This window comes from Blastocystis sp. subtype 4, assembly GCF_000743755.1.
Source record: "Blastocystis sp. subtype 4 strain WR1 chromosome Unknown seqid_0152, whole genome shotgun sequence".
Taxonomy (NCBI): domain Eukaryota; class Bigyra; order Opalinata; family Blastocystidae; genus Blastocystis; species Blastocystis sp. subtype 4.
In genome coordinates, this window is record NW_014569395.1 from 1 (window position 1) to 19,188 (window position 19,188).

General features: G+C 41.2%; 5 protein-coding genes across 5 annotated transcripts; 3 read left to right on the forward strand and 2 right to left on the reverse strand.

Moving 5' to 3' along the window:
* Window positions 1-147: 147 nt before the first annotated feature.
* On the forward strand, window positions 148-1,578 carry JH06_3880 (hypothetical protein; the record flags this gene model as incomplete). Its single annotated transcript, XM_014671576.1, has 11 exons — window positions 148-310; window positions 344-379; window positions 411-537; window positions 569-650; window positions 682-828; window positions 858-926; window positions 956-1,047; window positions 1,076-1,216; window positions 1,247-1,284; window positions 1,316-1,349; window positions 1,380-1,578. 11 exons carry the CDS (start codon window positions 148-150, stop codon window positions 1,576-1,578), a joined length of 1,128 nt encoding a protein of 375 aa, XP_014527062.1.
* A 461-nt stretch (window positions 1,579-2,039) lies between these two features.
* Window positions 2,040-4,285, forward strand: JH06_3881 (hypothetical protein; the record flags this gene model as incomplete). Its single annotated transcript, XM_014671577.1, is given in 9 exon segments — window positions 2,040-2,079; window positions 2,109-2,205; window positions 2,238-2,585; window positions 2,616-2,756; window positions 2,790-3,420; window positions 3,436-3,513; window positions 3,544-3,714; window positions 3,744-4,088; window positions 4,118-4,285. The coding sequence occupies 9 exon segments, from the start codon at window positions 2,040-2,042 to the stop codon at window positions 4,283-4,285; spliced, it is 2,019 nt and encodes a 672-aa protein (XP_014527063.1).
* Window positions 4,286-4,408: 123 nt separating this feature from the next.
* On the forward strand, window positions 4,409-5,149 carry JH06_3882 (eukaryotic initiation factor-2 beta; the record flags this gene model as incomplete). Its single annotated transcript, XM_014671578.1, has 2 exons — window positions 4,409-4,645; window positions 4,676-5,149. The coding sequence occupies 2 exons, from the start codon at window positions 4,409-4,411 to the stop codon at window positions 5,147-5,149; spliced, it is 711 nt and encodes a 236-aa protein (XP_014527064.1).
* A 2,126-nt stretch (window positions 5,150-7,275) lies between these two features.
* Window positions 7,276-8,059, reverse strand: JH06_3883 (hypothetical protein; the record flags this gene model as incomplete). The annotated part of the gene is made up of 3 exons (XM_014671579.1): window positions 7,276-7,745; window positions 7,776-7,866; window positions 7,898-8,059. The coding sequence occupies 3 exons, from the start codon at window positions 8,057-8,059 to the stop codon at window positions 7,276-7,278; spliced, it is 723 nt and encodes a 240-aa protein (XP_014527065.1).
* Window positions 8,060-10,354: 2,295 nt separating this feature from the next.
* On the reverse strand, window positions 10,355-17,719 carry JH06_3884 (hypothetical protein; the record flags this gene model as incomplete). Its single annotated transcript, XM_014671580.1, is given in 16 exon segments — window positions 10,355-11,415; window positions 11,545-12,252; window positions 12,385-13,323; window positions 13,355-13,492; window positions 13,523-13,631; window positions 13,662-14,180; window positions 14,213-14,626; window positions 14,645-15,313; window positions 15,344-15,740; window positions 15,771-16,056; window positions 16,087-16,595; window positions 16,626-16,938; window positions 16,969-17,173; window positions 17,204-17,576; window positions 17,587-17,604; window positions 17,652-17,719. The coding sequence occupies 16 exon segments, from the start codon at window positions 17,717-17,719 to the stop codon at window positions 10,355-10,357; spliced, it is 6,726 nt and encodes a 2,241-aa protein (XP_014527066.1).
* Window positions 17,720-19,188: the final 1,469 nt, after the last annotated feature.

Sequence of the window (19,188 nt, forward strand, 5' to 3'; positions counted from 1 at the left end):
TGGTGTTACTGGGTTATTCCCAGAGAACTATACACAACCAGCTTAGGTGACCTGCTTTCACTGTTTTTCTCTCAGTGAAGGTTGAACTTTGTGTTTGTTCAAAGTAATCTTGATCAGTATTGAACCATTTTATTGGCACACAATAGCATGCAACCAGTGAACATTGAACGAGGGCTCGCTGCTATTGAAGCAAAGCTTCAGGATCGCAAATGTCTTCCTCATTTACTGGCTTTGGCTAGAGAGCATCCTGAAGATATCAATAAATATCTTTCATTGGCTGAGAGTATTGACTCGGATCTAAGTGCAAGATGTACCTTTTTCAAATTGTAGTGTAATCGAATAGCAACAACGGTAAAGGTAACAGAGGAAAGAGAAAAATGTAAAACAATAGATGTTGAATTAGGATATAGATATTGCCTTTTTTGTCTTACCAAGTATTACAGGAATGGTTCCAAAAGGGAAATATTTGGTGGCTTTCTGTGATTCATGCTTCTATCTCGATTCTCCTTCTCGTCAGATTAAAATCGAATACAACAAGTTTGAGGAACTGTTAGCAACTGAAACATAGTATCCGAAATGTCATCAGTATCGGGGCATTAGATGTGAAGGAAGTGATGAATGTTGTCATTTCTCTGAAGACTCCTCTTGAAGTGCTCAGAAAGTGAAAGTGTTAATGTTTAGATCGGAAAGCGTCATTTTGACTCCCTCTGTCTCTCACTGGATAACCACACGAGTAAGAAAATATTTTTTGAAGATAAGAAACGGCAAATTTCAGGAAAGGCCTATTCCATCTTCTTGACAGTGCTAAAACTAAAGTTTCCTTTCACAGTAAGCCGCTCTCTTGTGTTGAGACAAAGCTTATCAAGCCTGAACTTACCTTTTTTATCAGTAGCCAAAGAACAGCCTTTATCAAATGTTATCATGGTGTTAGTATTGTCGTTATGGTGGACTGTAGACTTCTCCTTGTTATCTAATTCCCTTCCGTTCAGGCTTGGTTGTTCTGACGTCAACGATTGTCCACTATCTTCCTAATGAATCAATCACTGCGTATTATCTGATTTTGAATGATACAAAGACTGAATTTGGATCGACTTGGGGGAAATACGTTTGATTTCACCGTGAAAGCAGGAAAACGGGTAATCGATGTATGTATGCTTGGAAACTATAATAGACAGTTGACAATGGTTTCTCGAGAAGAGCGGATGTGTTTGGAGGAGTAAGACAGGAATGTGTAATTGATGAATAGGTATTCCAAGGAAATTATTCATGAAAATCGACGGAAACGTATGAACACAAGGAAGGTATGTCTGAATAGAAAATGGAATAGTTATGAGCGAGGAGGAGTCAAGGTAAAGAGAAAATAGAGGAATTATGTGTAGTGAGGAAGAGTTTTCGGAAGAATCAGAAGATGAAGGAGAAAGGGAACGGGACGCAGCTGCATTGAAGGAATTAGTGAAAGAAGAACCAAATGAAGAATTAAGTGGGGTAGGTGATTCCAGTGATGAGCAAACAGATGAAATGAGTGAAAGCAGACGAAAACGGGTCTGTTTGTTTTGTGTTTGTTATAGTGGAAACTAGCAGTATCGTAAACTCAATAGCCTATTTTACATTTGTGCACCACCTTCTTTGGAATAGTGGTAATATGTCAAGTTGACACATAACCACCTTTTCAAATCCTTGCTTGTTCGGCTCCTTTCTATCGTTCATGAATAATCGAAAACTAAAGTATACACTACAGGTCTAATGGATACACTTATGTCATCATAATTGCGATGATAACAAAGAACCCACCAAAAGGTCTCTATCTCGATCTACGAACGATCAAAATCCTATTTCGATGTCGAACGTGACCATGAACATGCAATACATTTGTGTTTTTTTTCTACAAGATGGCCACGATGAAAAGATGCTGTCAAACATCCAATGAGGAGAAGTTGATATTCTTTTCTACAGAGACAAAAATCGGGGATATTTTTGCGTTTTACTGTTCAAGGAGTATTTATCGAAACCTTGACTGGAAGGACCAGAAATAACCATCCATGTCTGAAAGTGGCGTTCCTAATATCCGTGCTTTTAGGGGTAAGCCTTTTTGAAGTGAGTAATGGCAGGTTCTGGGACTGAGCCAGCGGAGAGGAGAATGGATTCGTTGAATGATAACTCTGTGATAGTTCCACAGAGAATCACCTCGGATACGGTGTTTTCTTTGTTGGATATGTTTATGGGCGGTAACTGTGTAGAGACTTGCAGCATGAAAGAGGATGCAATATGACTTCGTTTGACTCTTCAATGAACAGGCCTGGAGAACGTCAAATTGAAACGGAGTATAGTTCTTTACGCGGAAGCCGTAGCTCAGATGAGCGAAGTGAGAGCTATGGTCGTAACTATTTTGTCAGTTTCGAAAGAAGTGATTATCCTCAGGTCCCTCCATTTACATCTTCTACAGATGCGGGTGTGGGTGAATCGATTTTTTATTATCCTTTTCCTAAGGATTATGGATATAGAGATAGAAGAGTGACCTCACCTTCAATGTCATCACGAAGATCCCCGGATATTCATCAGGACTATGAGGAAAACTATGTCGAAGAGTAGTAATAATATTCGTTGTTGATGTGTAGGAATTATAATTCAAGTTATAAAGGATATCCTCCAAATAATCCAAATAACTCTACTCGTAGCAATTGCTTAAGTGCACCTCCCGATGCCGTGCCATTTGTTCCTATTCCTATTGTTTACGATAATTGTATTTATGTTGAAGTGTATTTATTATTAGATGCATATGGAATGAATAGCAATGGTTCTGGGCCATACCCTGATACTATGCCACCTGTTCCTGTGTATCCTCAGCGTAGCCCTCCTGTTTTTATTGCTCATCCTGATTATCCGCCTCGGATGCCTTCAGCTCATGCTTATCCTGTTTATCCTTCCGATGATTATGAGCCCCATCCTTCGTACTATCCTCCACGAAGACTGCAAATAGAATCTGTGCCTCCTTTGTCTGTTATGGATACTTCTACTTCAACTAGTTACTCGAAACCCCGTCATAGTCGTCATTCGCAGCCCAATCCTTCTACGGATTCTTCAGGATCGTGTCACCCACAACGTTCTGATTCGCATAACCGACGGAAATCAAATCGCCGAACCAGTGATCGATCTACTCCTAATGGTCGTCATTCTTCTCATGCCCCTTCTCTCTCTGATTATGAAGATAGCATTCTTGATTTAGCCTTGCAACAGAAGGGATGTCGTATGCTTCAAAGAGAACTGGACTTGAAAGGAGTATCCATGGTCGATATTATTTATCGAGCGATTGGAGACCAGATCAATCTATTGGTAATGGATCAGTATGGAAACTATCTATTTCAGAAGCTTATTGATTTGAGTAATGATGATCAGAAGCGGGAGGTCGTCGGTGATTGTCTTGTGATTCAACTGTAGTTACGACGTGTTCAAATGCAATTGCCTGTTGCTTCTAAAAGTGATCAAGGAACACGCTGTGTCCAGAATCTCATAGCTGTTAGTATTGAAGATTCTTCTCATTCATAGAACTGCAAGCAACCAGATATGATGGAAATGATTATTCAAGGATTGGAGGGACACACTGTGGAACTGTGTGCTGATAGTAACGGGAATCATGTTATCAGTAAGTGTCTGGAAATTAAACCAGAAAAATTGCGTTATCCATTGTATGAGCATATAATTGCTCATTGTTCTACTGTAAGTATGATCAAATAGGTTGACTGTAGATTGCTCAAGAAAAGTATGGTTGTTCAGTAATAATCAAATGTACGAATATTATGACGGGCCCATACCGTTCTCGTTTAATTAGTGCGATTGAATCCTGTGTCATGGTTCTGATTGATAACAGCTACAGCAATTATATCATTCAGAACATCATCAATACATCTCCAACAGAAGAAAGTCAACGCTTCTGCCGATATGTTCTTGGTCATGTGGTTGAGTTTTCGATGCAAAAATGTAGTAGTAACGTTGTGGAATGTGCAATTAAGAATGGGGATGACTCCACACGCGATGCAATTATTGATGAGTTATTGGAGTATGGCTCCATGCTCAATCTTCTGGAGGATCAGGTAGGTGTTGACTGGGAATGTGATTATAGTATGCGAATTATGTTGTTCAAAAAGCCCTTGTATTGACAACGGGCGAGAAGAAGAAGGAATTGGCATATGCTATTAGACCGTATTTGGAAAAGCTGAAGGAATCTCGCTCTGGTCAGTTCATCATACCAAAAATTATGGATATGTTGCACGACGAGGACGAGCAATAAGTATTGGTTATGCTCCTTTTATGTGGTCGCTCTAGCTTTTGGAATCCATCTTTCCTTGTTTGTTAAAATGACCTTATCCCCGTGGGTTTGTTACCATCGATGGAAACCACTTATTCGATCATCATGAGTGAAGAGAAGAAAAAGAAGGAAGTGGTGCCAGAGCCAGAATACTACATACCCCCCGAAGAGCTTCAGAAAGCGTTTGAAGAAACCAAAGCACTATTTGATCTAAGTAACAAGAAGAAGTCGAAGAAGAGGGCTGCTGCTGGAGAGAAAAACATGGGTGGACTAGGAAATGATGGTAATCTTGCTCATATGAAAGCAGAGACCGCTGGAGACCAGTATCACAAATACATCGACGTAAAATATGTGATAGCGTATGTTCTGTAGATTCTAGATCGTGTGTATGAACAAATCCAAGCCAATAATCCAGAATTGACTGCAACGAAGAAGTATACAATGTCAGTTCCCCAGGTTGCTCGTGTCGGAACTACGAAGACTTGTTGGATCAACTTCGTCGATCATTGTAACCGTATGAACCGTGACTACAAGCATGTTCTCAGCTTTGTCCTCAGTGAGTTGGGAACCGAAGGATCTCTGGATGGAAAGAATCAACTTATTATCAAAGGTCGTTACGTAAACAAGAAGCTGGAGTCTATTCTGAAGAAGTATATTAGTATCTATGTTGCATGCAGTATGTGCCATTCTCCAAACACCATTTTGGAACGTGATCATGTCAATAAGCTGTACTTCGTCCTCTGCAAGAATTGTGGTTGTAAGAGGTCAGTGGCAGCTATCAAGAGCGGTTACCATGCAGTTTCAAAGGGTGAAAGATACAAGAGTCGTCAGTCATTTGTTTGTTGAAATCCTCATGAAAAGACTGAAATGTGTTGTTCATATTCATAATGTTGATGAAGAATACAGAATTCTCATTGCAGTCCAACAAAACATGAAGACGGTGGAGGATCTAGTAAATAGTGTTATATCGCGGTATACGCAGAGACCCATTGTAGTGAAAAATGTAGCAATATAATTTTAGATAAAGGCAGCTGTTTATGTAGATGGCTATTCGGTTATGCTTTCAGATGAAATTGATATTCTTTTAGAAACTGATATCGTGAATATTATATGTACACTAAAGGAAAGGAAGAAAGAAAAGGGATTGAAGAAGAAGAAGAAATCAAAGAAAGATGCTGAAGACACAAATCGAAGATCTGAAAAACGGGAGTTAGAAGTAAAACCAAGGGTGATTGACAACTCTCAGGAAACGTGTGATAATAATGAGTATTCGATTCCTCAAAACAAGATCATTCGGTTTGAAGAAGTCGCACATGAGACTGGAGACAAAGGGGTCCCTCTTCGGATTCGGAAACCATCCTTTTCTCCAAGAGAGAATACAAATACCCCAACTGTAAATATCCGAGATGAGACAAAGCGTCGAACGAGAAGGGGCAAACGAGCAGGGAAACGGGTTAACAATAGAAATGGCGAATTGGAAGAGAATACGAAGTCTCAACAATCCTTTTTGGATTTTATCGTTGACAATGACCCAGAAATTACCACGAATACTGAAGCTTTACCAGGATTCTCGTTGATGGAAGATACTGGTGGTGCTTCTCCGATTAAGCACTCTAAGGAAGAAGATAGTGTAGAAGATCTTGGACCAGCTGTTCCCCTTCTTCATGATGTTGTTTCTTGTAATCTCTTGCATTTGGACCGAGTATCTAAGACGCCTGTGATTGGTCGAGTTAAGGGGAAGGTAATCAAGTACGATTGGATTCGACATATTATGGATAGTGTGACAGGAGATCGAATTCGGATATATTCGGAGGATCTAGATGACATTTTTGAGGTAACCATAGTACCATAGAAATGATATATAGTTTTTGCGGAGTGACACACCTGATTTGATCATTCATGAGGGCCCATCTCTAACTAAATGATCTGTTTGTTCTCAACAAGAATGCACATATCATACTCTGTAGAAAATCATATTCTTGAGTAGCAATACTGTCTTTATTGATTGATTTCACTTTCTTTTGTCTCTTTGGAGACTGTATCCTAACTGCAGTAGTAATAGAATCCTTTACATTGAATGGTATATCCAAATCTGGCCAAAACTGCTTCTTCCATTCCTTGATAGTACTCTTAAATTCATCTTCATTAACGTGGTAAAGATGGGTACAGAGACTAATCAAGGAGACAACTCCATAATAAAGGACAAGATTGGCAAATTGACAAGAAACGTGAGAAGGCTTTTGATCGAATGAAGCAGTGATAAAACTATAGGATGCACTTATAGTATACCAGTAACTACATCAAATATTCGTCAAAAAGGTACTTTCGCGATGTAGTATAAAAATCACGTTCCATAAGTAAACTTCGTTTATTCATATAGGAATAATGTGTCTACATTATCAAACAACTCTTTAACATACTTGGAGAATCCTGTCCACATCCTTTTGAAGAGATTCATCGATATTCTTTGAATTTGGCTTTGAAATAGAACTAGTATCGTCTTCCAATTCCGAATAGTCACTAAACTGTGATTCTGACTCTTCACTTTCGTTTGTTTCTAATTTTGAGGAGTGCTTTCGGTCGTTGTAGTAGCGACAGTATATTACCCAATAAGAAGGATATAGCTGATGCAAATACTACTCCTAAGGGGGCAAAAATAATCCATACAACATATGGAAGACATTGTTTGGTTTTCACCTTCACTGGAACAGTGATGACCAATAACCATTCCTTTATCAGATTGCATATAGTTTCAATAACAGTTTTGGAAACATCGTCATATCCCAACGCATGGAAAAGTTGAATGACATATGATGTTTCATTAACGAACTTCTGATCCTGAAGTAGTAAATCACTCTCGTTGGAACCACCTTCGACAACTTTTGGCCGTTTGGATAAAGGTCCTGCATCCATGCTACAACAAACACTAATAAATGGATACAACTATAAAAATCCATAGTAGAAAAACACAACTAAAGCTTGCCATAGACTTCACCATCCTTCTTCTTGTATTTAGGCTTAATGACCTTCACCTTCTTTTGCTTCTCAGGGACAACTACCTTCTTACTAAGATCCTTGAGATGGCGACGAGCTTGTTCCTCTTCCCATTCCTCATCCACATCACTGACTTCTACGCCAGCATCTTCCAACTCCATCTCAAGTTTCATTGCAGCCATCTTCTCCTGAAGATTTTCAAAAACGGTGCTCTTGCGCATCTCCTCCTCATCCATGTCACCGAACCCTTGTGATGATAGATAATTGTGATGCTTTCTATTAAGCACTCTTCGTTCAATAGGAGCATCAAAGTCAATATCCTCCTCATCCGAGGAAGTACGTTTCTTCTTCTTGGGAACTTCGCCACGTTCGATACACAGTCTGTCTTCTTCGTCAAGATCAAAAAGAGAAATGAGATCCATGTATGGAATACCATCAACGAACAGATCTACTAGTCAATTCTGAATTCTAGAAATACCATATACAATTACACCATCCTCCTTGACAAAACTCACTTCCATGAGATAGTTATCCACAGTAAATGAGGTGGAGAAGGTTTTGGCCATCAACTAGAAATGAACTAAATTATTCGTACCATACACCTCTGGACTCATGAACAACAACTTCATTCACACGAATAAGTCTCTTGCCAGAAACGGTAGAATGCTTCAACATAATCTCAACCTTCTTCAGATTAATAATGAGTCCCCATTTGATCATCTTCTTGCTGGAGGGAACAAGTTTACCAATATTCTTGCCCATTACCTCACTACATCAAAATCTGCTTCAATTGCATACGTTCTAAACAAACCACGTAACTGAACCATTTGGAATTACAGAATGGAATAAAATATGTTTCCAACGGCACAACAATTCCTCATGTACGTCCAGTGATTCTTATTATCAAGTAGTTCCAGTCAATCTAACGAAACTGTTATCCGATTGTTTATTCTGTTCTAATACTATGTGTTGCATACTCTTTGGATCACGATAAGGCAGATTCGAACATAACAAATCATCTGTTCTAATGGGAGCCAAAACACATGAAATCTCCTCCAGTTACTATTTGATTGCTTCAGGAATGCAATACAAAGAACTAGTGTGTTTTCTCTCTTGATCCTACACTATTGTATAGTAATCTTCCAATTGCCATTTTATCTGGTCTATATTCATTTTATTAGCGTAATTCGGGTATTTGTAGCTAAAGATCACATAAAAATATGAATAGCGGGAATTTTGCCATTCTAACGGTAATTACAGTTCTCAATACTTAAGACAAAAAAGATCAAAGTTGAAATTCCGATAGTTTCAAAGTGATCCCAGTTGTGTATTGATCCTATCATTTGCCTATTAACAGACGGTATGTCCAACTAATGATACCATGATCATACAGATATTTCTAGAGAATGGACCTATCTAATTCTGCTGAACCAGTTCCAATGAAGAATACTGATGCTCAGCAACAAGGATCAACATATTCTCCTTCTTGCAGTTTTATTTGCCAAGATGATTAATAATAGATAATCCTGGTCAAATGAATATCGAGGTTATGGTTGATTCCCCTAGATTGCCTTCGCCAAACGATATAGCTATAAAATCTGAAGTTGTAGAGTTACCAGAGAAGGTTTCTAGTCCTATCACTGACAATTCGTCGGCTCTGGAAATTTCCAGGCCTGTTGATACAAATATAAATGTTAACTCGTCCAAAATGGAGATCCAAGCAAAAGATAATCCATCGTATATACCCGTTCAAATCAAACAAGAGGATGAAGTTACAGTTAAAGATGAAAAGGATGAATCAAGGGCAATTTATGGTTGGCAGTATTCTTTCCCACTCTTATCAACTGAGGAAGTGAAGAAAGCGTTGGACAAATGTTCGAATTTCCTATATATTCCACCAGATCCGCCAGCACCTCAGTTATCTCGGAAATCTTCCAAAGTGGGTATGCGACGAATGAAGCGATCCTCTCCAGGAGTTGAAGCCTTGGGTATTTTTCTTGATGCTGTTCTAACATAGATCTCAATGATTCAGTACCAACCGATCAGATAGATCTGGAGAATGAGGTGTTTAATTATCAACAGCAATCGGATATGCTACCTCAAGGTTTGTTTTCACTCCGCACAGATCTTGACAGTCTTCGAAAACGAGTGAAGACTGGGTTCTATCGTCCAAAACCACGTCGTATTGATCAGAGTGTAAATGTCTGGGAAGAGGAGGATGGATTTCTGGGATGGGATGATCATGAAGGGAGAGAGATAAACATGAGTCAAACGGAAAGGAAAGAAGAGGAGATATCCTATGAATCAGGAAATGGAAACGAAGTGGAGAGTACAAAACAAGTGGTAGAAGATGTAAATCAAGTGAAGCCAACCGAAGTAGATAATCAGAACGAAGAGAAGGATGTAGAAGCAGTAGAAACACAGTCTGTTGCAAGTGTATCTCAACATGCACTGGAGGTCTCTTCTTCGTTGTCCTCTCAAATGGAATTTCTACGACAAACTCCTGGACTTTCTTCAATTCTACCAGCACTGAATCTCTCAGGAACCTCTCCGATTCAATCCCAAGAATCATCTCTAAAAGAGGTTCCTCTTTCAGGCAAGTCAGAGGCAGTAATTGACTCTAAAAGTGATAATGATCCCTCTTCCACTTCCAGCCGCCATTCGAGTTTTAGCAAGGCTCCAACACCCAAACAGCGAACACCCCTGGATATTGATTGCTCATTTGAAGCTGAAGAAGATTTGCAGACTGTTGTTAAGAAAATCCAGCCATATATAGGTCCCAAGTACAAGTCGATTCAGTTACCATTGATTCCTGAGCCTGAGTTAATCTTTCAGAAGGATCAAGAACCTCAGCAGGATGAAAACAAGGAGAAACTCCTAGACTCATTATATTCGGCCCTAGTAAGTGGAATATTATCAAACACACCTCCTGAAACGAAACCATCAACGCCTATCATAACAGAGTCAAATCCTCTCTTTAAGGATTACAAAGTCTATTGTCTTCCTCCTCTATATAATGTTTCACCCTATCTTGTTTCTTACAATAACAAACACATATTACATTGAGCGGAAACGTTCCAATCCCATTGTCGTCTTTCTTCGATCATTCTCATCATCATCCTTCACAAAACGACCCATGGAAGGTCTACCCGTCATGCTTGTACGAGGAGCGAAGCTTGTTCGTCTCATCGGTGTGTCGTCTTCACTATCTGAATCAACCAGAACTGGATTACGACTACGAGGAGCCATATTGTTACGAGTGAACTGGCTGCTACGATTAGCTCCGAAGGCCGAAGCACCAAAACCACTCGTTCTAGTAGGTCCAGAAGGATTCAAACGAGAAGCAGACATCGATGGTCGTGTAGGCGAGGCGAAAGAACGGGTACCAAGAATGCTGGTACGTCCAAGGAAAACAGGATCCTCATCATCTGAAGAGCTAATCGCTTCAACGGTCTTCTGAGGAACGAACTTGCGACCAGGAGCCACAACAATGGGTCGACGACCCATCGGAGTAGGAGAACGAGATAAGCGAGTGATTGGAGCTGCAAATGTGTAGCTGGGAAGATTATCTTCCGATTCACTTGCAGAAATAGCTTCCTTCTCTTCTGCCTTAGCAAAGTCACCAAGCAGATTCTCTTCAGCCTCACGTTCACTCTTTCTGTGGTGATGACGATGCTTTTCACCCTTATGATGGCGACGACGAGGTACTGACTCTTCACGAGGTTCTGAGGTAACGCGATGGCTACGCTGACGAGGTACTCTCTTTGCCACTGGTTCTTCAGGCTCTTTCTCTTCATCAGATTCATCTTCGGGAACTGGAGTACGAACCTTAGGAACTTCATCTTCAGATTCTTTCTTTGGTTTCTCTTCTTCGGATAATTCCTCTTCAGATTTTTCTTTAGGCTTTTCTTCTTCCTTAGGCTTCTCTTCCTTGGGTTTCTCCTCTTCAGAGAACTCTTCCTCAAATTCTTCTTTAGGTTTCTCTTCCTCCTTAGGTTCAGATTTCTCTTCCTCCTTAACAGGAGTAGGTTCTTCATCAAAATCTTCATCATCAACGGCTTCCTTCTTAGGTTCAGATTTCTCTTCCTTCTTAGTAGGAACAGCAATCTCAATCTCATCTCCAAACTCTTCATCATCAATGGCCTCCTTCTTCTCCTCCTTCTCCTTCTTTCCTTTCTTTTCCTTCTTTCCCTTCTTCTCCTTCTTAGGCTTTTCTTCCTTAGGTTTCTCCTCTTCCTTCGCCTTACGACCACGACGACCACGTCGTCCCTTCTTCTCTCCTTCTTCTTTCGCTTCTTCTTCATCAGCCTTCTTAGCGGCTTCCTCTTCTTTAGTCTTCTTAGCAGCCTCTTCTTCTGCCTTCTTAGCGGCCTCTTCAGCAGCCTTCTTAGTGGCTTCCTCTTCAGCAGCCTTCTTAGCAGCCTCCTCAGCAGCCTTCTTAGCAGCTTCTTCTTCTGCCTTCTTAGCGGCCTCTTCAGCAGCCTTCTTAGCAGCTTCCTCTTCGGCCTTCTTAGCAGCTTCTTCCTCAGCCTTCTTAGCAGCCTCTTCAGCAGCCTTCTTAGCGGCCTCTTCAGCAGCCTTCTTAGCAGCTTCTTCCTCAGCCTTCTTAGCAGCTTCTTCAGCAGCCTTCTTAGCGGCTTCCTCTTCGGCCTTCTTGGCAGCTTCCTCTTCGGCCTTCTTAGCAGGAGCAGCTTCTTCATCGAAATCGAAGTCTTCATCTTCAATAACTTCCTTCTTCTCCTCTTTAGGCTTCTCTTCCTTCTTAGCAGGAGTAGGTTCTTCATCGAAATCGAAGTCTTCATCTTCAATGACTTCCTTCTTCTCCTCTTTAGGCTTCTCTTCCTTCTTAGCAGGAGTAGGTTCTTCATCAAAGTCGAAGTCTTCATCATCAACGGCTTCCTTCTTAGGTTCAGATTTCTCTTCCTTCTTAGTAGGAACAGCAATCTCAATCTCATCTCCAAACTCTTCATCATCAATGGCCTCCTTCTTCTCCTCCTTCTTCTCCTTCTTTCCTTTCTTTTCCTTCTTTCCCTTCTTCTCCTTCTTAGGCTTTTCTTCCTTAGGTTTCTCCTCTTCCTTCGCCTTACGACCACGACGACCACGTCGTCCCTTCTTCTCTCCTTCTTCTTTCGCTTCTTTGGGCTCTTCCTCCTTAGGCTCTTCCTCCTTAACAGGTTCCTCTTCCTTAGGCTTTTCCTCGACAGGTTCTTCCTTAACAGGCTCTTCTTCCTTAGGCGCTTCCTCGATAGGCTCTTCTTCCTTAGCAGGTTCTTCTTCCTTGACTGGTTCTTCCATTACAGGCTCAGCAGCCTTCTTAGCAGCCTCTTCTTCTGCTCTCTTAGCAGCTTCAGCCTCTTCTTCAGCCTTCTTAGCAGCCTCTTCCTCTGCTCTCTTAGCAGCTTCAGCAGCCTTGATAGCATCTTCCTCAGCCTTACGCTTCGCTGCCTCCTCTTCTGCCTTCTTGCGTCGTTCAGCCTCACGAGCCAAACGCTCCTTCTCTTTGATCTCACGTTCAGCTCGTCTCTTTGCCTCACGTTCCTCTCTTGCCTTCGTTTCAGCCTCATCTTCCACCTGTTGGCTTCGTCTCTTAATCGGTCTGCGCATCACCGGCTTCAATTTCTGCTTCACAATAGTAACATCTTCTTCCACATCTCCAGCCTCTTCCTCAACAACTTCCATCTTGAAAGACATCGTCTCTTCCTGTTGAGCCTCTTCAGCAGCCTTCTTCGCGGCTTCCTCTTCCGCAGCCTTCCTTGCTGCTTCTTCCTCAGCAGCCTTTGCAGCTTCCTCTTCAGCACGACGATTACGACGACCCATCTTCTCACGGCGCTTTGTACAAGCTTCGCACGTACAGTTACGATCATGAATTACCAGACCCTTCATTTTTCCCTTTGTCTCAGCTAGATCCAGATAAGCCTTGCTGAAATCACGAATATCATCATCAGAACGCTCCGAGGCCCAGTAACGAACTTCAGTAATACGAGCAAATGTTCCCTTGCCTCCAATCATAATCTGATCATTCTCATCTAGGCATAATTCATAACCAGTAACTCCTACCAAGAGGCTCACGTTCAGGATTCACAATCTTATTCTCCTTCACCATCTTTCCATCCACAAACAATCTCACTGAAGTCATCTTCTTGTTTGTGCAATCGACTACAGCACCAATGTGTTTCCAAGTGTCTGCAGGTACCACTACGAATCAATCATCAATCACTTTCTCACAGGAAGAATCTGTGAACATTTTTCCAGTTGTTGTCTCAAATACCACATAACCATTCTCCAGACCGAAGGACCACATACGATCACTTTCAGTACCACGTGTAATCAGAGGCTAATTTTTAATTGTTACTTCTAATCATACCATGTAACCATTACGACCATCTCGCTTCACCCACATTTCAACAGTGAAGTAACGACGCTGAGGATCTGGATGGAAGTAAGCAACACGAAGAGTATTGCGTTCCATTGTAATCTTAGAAGTCAAAGTACCAAGAGCTTCCTTTCCATCCTTGTCCCAACCAAGGACCAACTGACGTAACACCTTCACCTTGTCACCATCACCCTTATCAATTGGAACATCGGAGTCCTCAATGAATGCAGCTCCATTAATTGTCATGTTATTACTGTAATTACTATCATCGAACACAGTGTTCTGGGAACCATCCTCACGATCCTCCATACGTAGATACAGGACACAAGAGTCTTCACCTTCGTTACCAACCATCATAGCAGCACCACCGAAACGAGGATCTTCTTGGGCTTCACCTTCGTCTTCTTGTACCTCCACAATCTGACGAGCTCCTACCCAAGCAGCGACATTGCTCATTTCCAACAAAGGATATACAGAAGGAAGAGGCTCTGGTTTAGGAATTTCAGGAATCTAAAGCTTATCCTTCTCTTCATATCACATACACGAGGAATCCGCTTCAACTTCCATGAAGGGAGAGAGGCTTGCTCACCTCCCACAAGGAGAGTAGGAATACGCTGGGGCAAATTCATTGCAGTGATACTCTCATTACCTCGCTTCTTACTCTTCAGTGTCTTACCTGACAAAATCTCAGCAGCTTGCTTAATATCAGGTCGAAGACCATCAGCACGAGATGCCTGTTGTTGCAGCAAATTCGATGTAGTCTCTCCTCCAATATTCATTAAATTCATCAGCTCCCAATCATCACCACACAGATCAAGACATTTGCGAGCAGTATTGAAATCACCACTAATAGCAGCAATTGAAGCCAATGCACGAAGACGCTCAGCTAGTGTTGAACGAGGATGAGGCAGTAAGGCTGTGAACGGTTTACCTTCTTCTGCTGATTTGAGATATTCCTATTTGTCATTCCATACTTCGATCTGTACCATCAGTTGAGGAGCATCACTCAATAGTTCCTGGAGTGCATCATCCAATCGATGCAATGACATAGCAAGATCACTCTTCACCTCAGGCGCAATTTGAGGATAATCAGGGAACTCCTTATTAGTGTTATTACTACGAACAATAGCATAAGCAATACTCAGATAACCCTTCTTTCGGAACTCACGAATCAGTTCACCTGTCACTCCAGCATTATATCCAGGACCCGTAGGACGAGGTCCATTAGGATCTTCCTCTGCAGGCTTATAACCGTATTGCTTGATGATCTTCATCATAATCTCCTCACGGTTCTTCACATAACCCTCAGGAGCATACAGAAGACCCATCACCAGAGGCTCCAGAGGAACCAAAGCACGCGACAATAACTGAGTCATACGATGATCACGATGCTTACAGGCATAAAGAACACGATCTGGAAGAACAGACATCAGAATTGGTTCTGTAGCATGAATATCCAGAGAACCAATAGGACGCTCACGAGAATCAGCCATCATATAATAGAGACGATTATCTGAACAAGAGTAAACAATTGTGTATCCCAACCACTGCATTGATGTGGTCAAACGAGCTGTTCCTCCAATCATCACTACAGCAGGACGCTGAGCAATAATATGATACTCCAAATCCACCATTAAGATACGCTATAACTAATATTCCATTCTCATATCTACCTGATTGGTACGAATAGCACATAGAGGCTTCTCACCCTCCTCAAGCTGTTGCCAAGCAACTTCACATACAACCTCACCTGCTCGGAAGTGAAGGCCCTTACTCTTATGCATGGGAGTATATCCTTGCTTACCATCAGCATAATTCTTGCTGAATACCAGCCATTCTGTCATATCTGTATCCTCAATCACAAATTGAACCACCTCCAAATTATTTGTCGTTCGCAGAGGCGTTGCAAAGATTCTTTTGATTTGTGATTTGACCTTCCAGATGGTGCGAGTCACCATCGTCATCTCTAATGGATCTTCTGATTCATTTTTCTCTCCTGTAGGTGTCCTCAGATTCTTCACAATACACTCTCGAAGTTGCAACTCTTTACCATCTCCAACAACCAAATAGCTATTCATCACTCCTCTTCATAATCACTACTTGTAGTTGTTCAGAGGTAGAACATCCTGACATGGTGCCTCTTTTGGCATTGTAGAAAACATTACTTCAGCGAAGAAGTTTCTTATCTTCTCCTCCGACTGCTCTTCCTCCTCATCTCGCTCATTCATGCTATTCACAACCTTCTGTGCCTTCTCTGCTGGAAGGAAAATGAAGTAACGACGAGGATCATCTCCCTCAATTGGTATTTCTTGATAATTATTCTCATCATTCTCATCAAAATTCGGATCATCCTTATCCACACCACTAATAAGGACACGTTGACGAGCTATGCATCACTCTGTTATCTAAATGATACGTTTCTCAGAAGCTTCTGGACGCAAAAACACAACGACACTCTTTCCATCTTCTGATACCTTCAGACCATCAGCACGCACAATAACTCCTCCATCTTTGGTCTGAATACCTGACTTCAACTCTACAAGATAGTGTGACCAGGCTTCACGCATTCCTCGATAATTTACCATGAAGCTAGGGGTAGGCTTGTTCCTACGCAACTCCAAATCATAGTTCGTGAAGTAATGAATCAGAGGAACATTCAGAGGACGCAAGGACTCTTCCGTTGTACCTTGATAGAATGCTCTGAATGGAACCTGACGAGGAGAAGCATTAGTCATACCACGTGCCAAGTGAGTATATTTATCCCACAAAGACAGACCAATCACACGACCATTAGGGAATGATAACATAATAATATTCTCACGAGGATGACAAGATAATGAGGGAACACTATTTGCAGGTAGATCTTCAGCAAGTTCCGAAATCACATATTTCTCGCAGAGTCTCATGGACTTACGAGGGGCGTATCTAATCATAAGAAGAATTTTCAACTCCTACGTCCAAATGGTTAAGAGAGGAGGATTCTCATCTCCTGTGACAATAGCGAACAAAAGAGGCTCAGTAGGATGGAAGCACAGAGATACAATATTATCTCCAAATGGACAAGTGTCCAGTTTGGCACACCAGGCTCCCAAAGGACATGAATACACGACAATCGAACTATCGGAACGACCACAAGCAAACACTTTCATTTGAGGATGCCAACTGATACATGTAATGTTATTACTCTCCACTCCATATCCCTTAAGACGATCTTCACTAGCTTCTAGACCACGCCCCATATCAATGATTTTCTCCAGTGTTGCTTCGGCTACATATCATTTGTTCATTCATTCCGTACGTGCATCTTCTTCTTCCTGATCGTCTTCAGCAATATCACCAAAGCCACGCTTACCAATCTGATACAACAAGACGAGATTATCACTAGTACCAACAGCTAGCGTACAACCACGATATGAACACGCAGCAGATGTAATATATATACTATAATCGATCTTTGCCTTATCACAATCAATTTGGTTCATCATTCCCGACAGACACATACCCTATCTATCAACAACTCAACTCAAACCAACCTCTATCTGATTAGCATTGTAACCACATCCAAAGGAAGAAGGATTGATTCCTCCATGAGTAGCAGCAAACACTGTTACACACGACTCACCATAACCCTCAGTAGATGCGACAAAATGACGACGTGACATATCGTAGACAGTCATCGAAGCATTATCTTGACAAGCGATAACGTATTCCTGCCCTTTCTTTGAGAAGGATGCACACATCTGCGCGACATTTCGATTTGAAGGAACTCCAGAGGGAATCGTAGCAAGCAAGCCTCCAGTGAACAAATCAAACTCCTGAATTGACTGTTTTGTATGTACATAGTAGCTTGGCTTTCGATTATGGAAACAGACAGGAATGGGAATATCTCCTGTATAATCGAAGCGTCTATCAAAACGAGTTTGCAAAAACATTTCTACATCTCAATCAAAACAGATTCACTCACTTATCTAATGATAAAACCTCGTTCGAGTTAGATTTTGTCCAGCAAATGGGTCATCATCACGACACACAAAACCCATTATAAGCATGATTATCAGCGCATCGACAAATAGATTGAGAACACAATACACATATTTGATTTAGAAGATTCATTCGACAAGTGAATTCAACAAACAAAACGAAAGAGTAGATTACAATCCATCTCGAGAATGGCAAATAAAAGGAGTACACGTTTGTTCCTATAGTGAAATCGAAGGTAATCGTAGTCGCTTCTCCTCTGAAATGGATGACAAGTAAGATGGTGAGACATCACATAAACCTAGCTTCCTCTACAAATATAACTAGGTGCTCACACAAACTTTTGGCCGCTTCGGAGTCTGAAGACAAGTTGAAGCTTCTTCCTTGTGAGAAGGATACAGTTCAATAAACAAATTCATCCTGGAGTAGATCGAATCAATCTGAACTGAAACAAATGATTCAAAGTTACAATCTCAGAAAGAGGAGGCAATGAAGAGATGAACTCCGACTTCCGACGCAAAAGGGAACTCGAGACAAGTAAATTCCTATCTCTTCGAAAATCCGAAATGGGAGTCGAGTCAATAACAGCAGAATTTCGAGATTCTTTCGTATCACACTATGTATTCAATATTACAGAACTACTCATACGTTTTTCGGGGAATCACATGGATTGTAATCAATCGACTGTTGAGAAGGTAAATCTAAAGAGAATTCAGTCACCAGACTGCGGTTGCGAGACTTAAAAGTCAATAACCACAAAACAATCTTACAAAGCTAAGAGAATCACCGTTGTCTATATCCTCGTCGCTACTACATGAGACAAAGATCTACTCCGATCAGACTCTACAAAGGACCATTATCCAACCTGAGAGACTTCAGAGAGGTAATCTTGAGAATACTCGATTGACGGACGTCGGAGACACTGCATAGTGAGTAAGATCACCCCAAGTATCGCGAAGCACTTTTCAATGATAAATCAATATGACAACAAACAACATTCTTATCCCCAATCACATGGAGGAACACTATCAAATACACTACTGTGAACAGGAAGAAGTGAAGGAGGCAAATCCACTCGAAGTGGGAGAAGTTTTTCTTTATATGCACTGGGAATTATATCATCTGTTGATGTATCCATATGTTCTTCTTCTTCTCGTACTACTGGAATCCAAGGAGTATCTTCAATAGGACGAACAGTTGTTTCAATGAGTCCCACTATGGTCATAACATCCAATAACAAGTACAAGGAATCACAGTCCCTCCAGAACGCATTTCCTCCGTAACCGATAGATGACGATATGGACAATTATTTCCCATTTGGCAGAACCCATTTCGTTTAAAATTCTCACAAATTGGAGTAGCTGAAGTTGCTTGAAGGATTCCTGCGGTTTCTACCCCATAAATTATGGATCCCATGAGTTACCTTTTCGGGATTGAAACCACATCTTGACATTGTTCTGATGTTGTAGAGACTGAAAATGCTGTTCTCGTTTTTGTTGTGAATCTACAAACGATCTGTCGCAGTAGTCACAGTAATAAC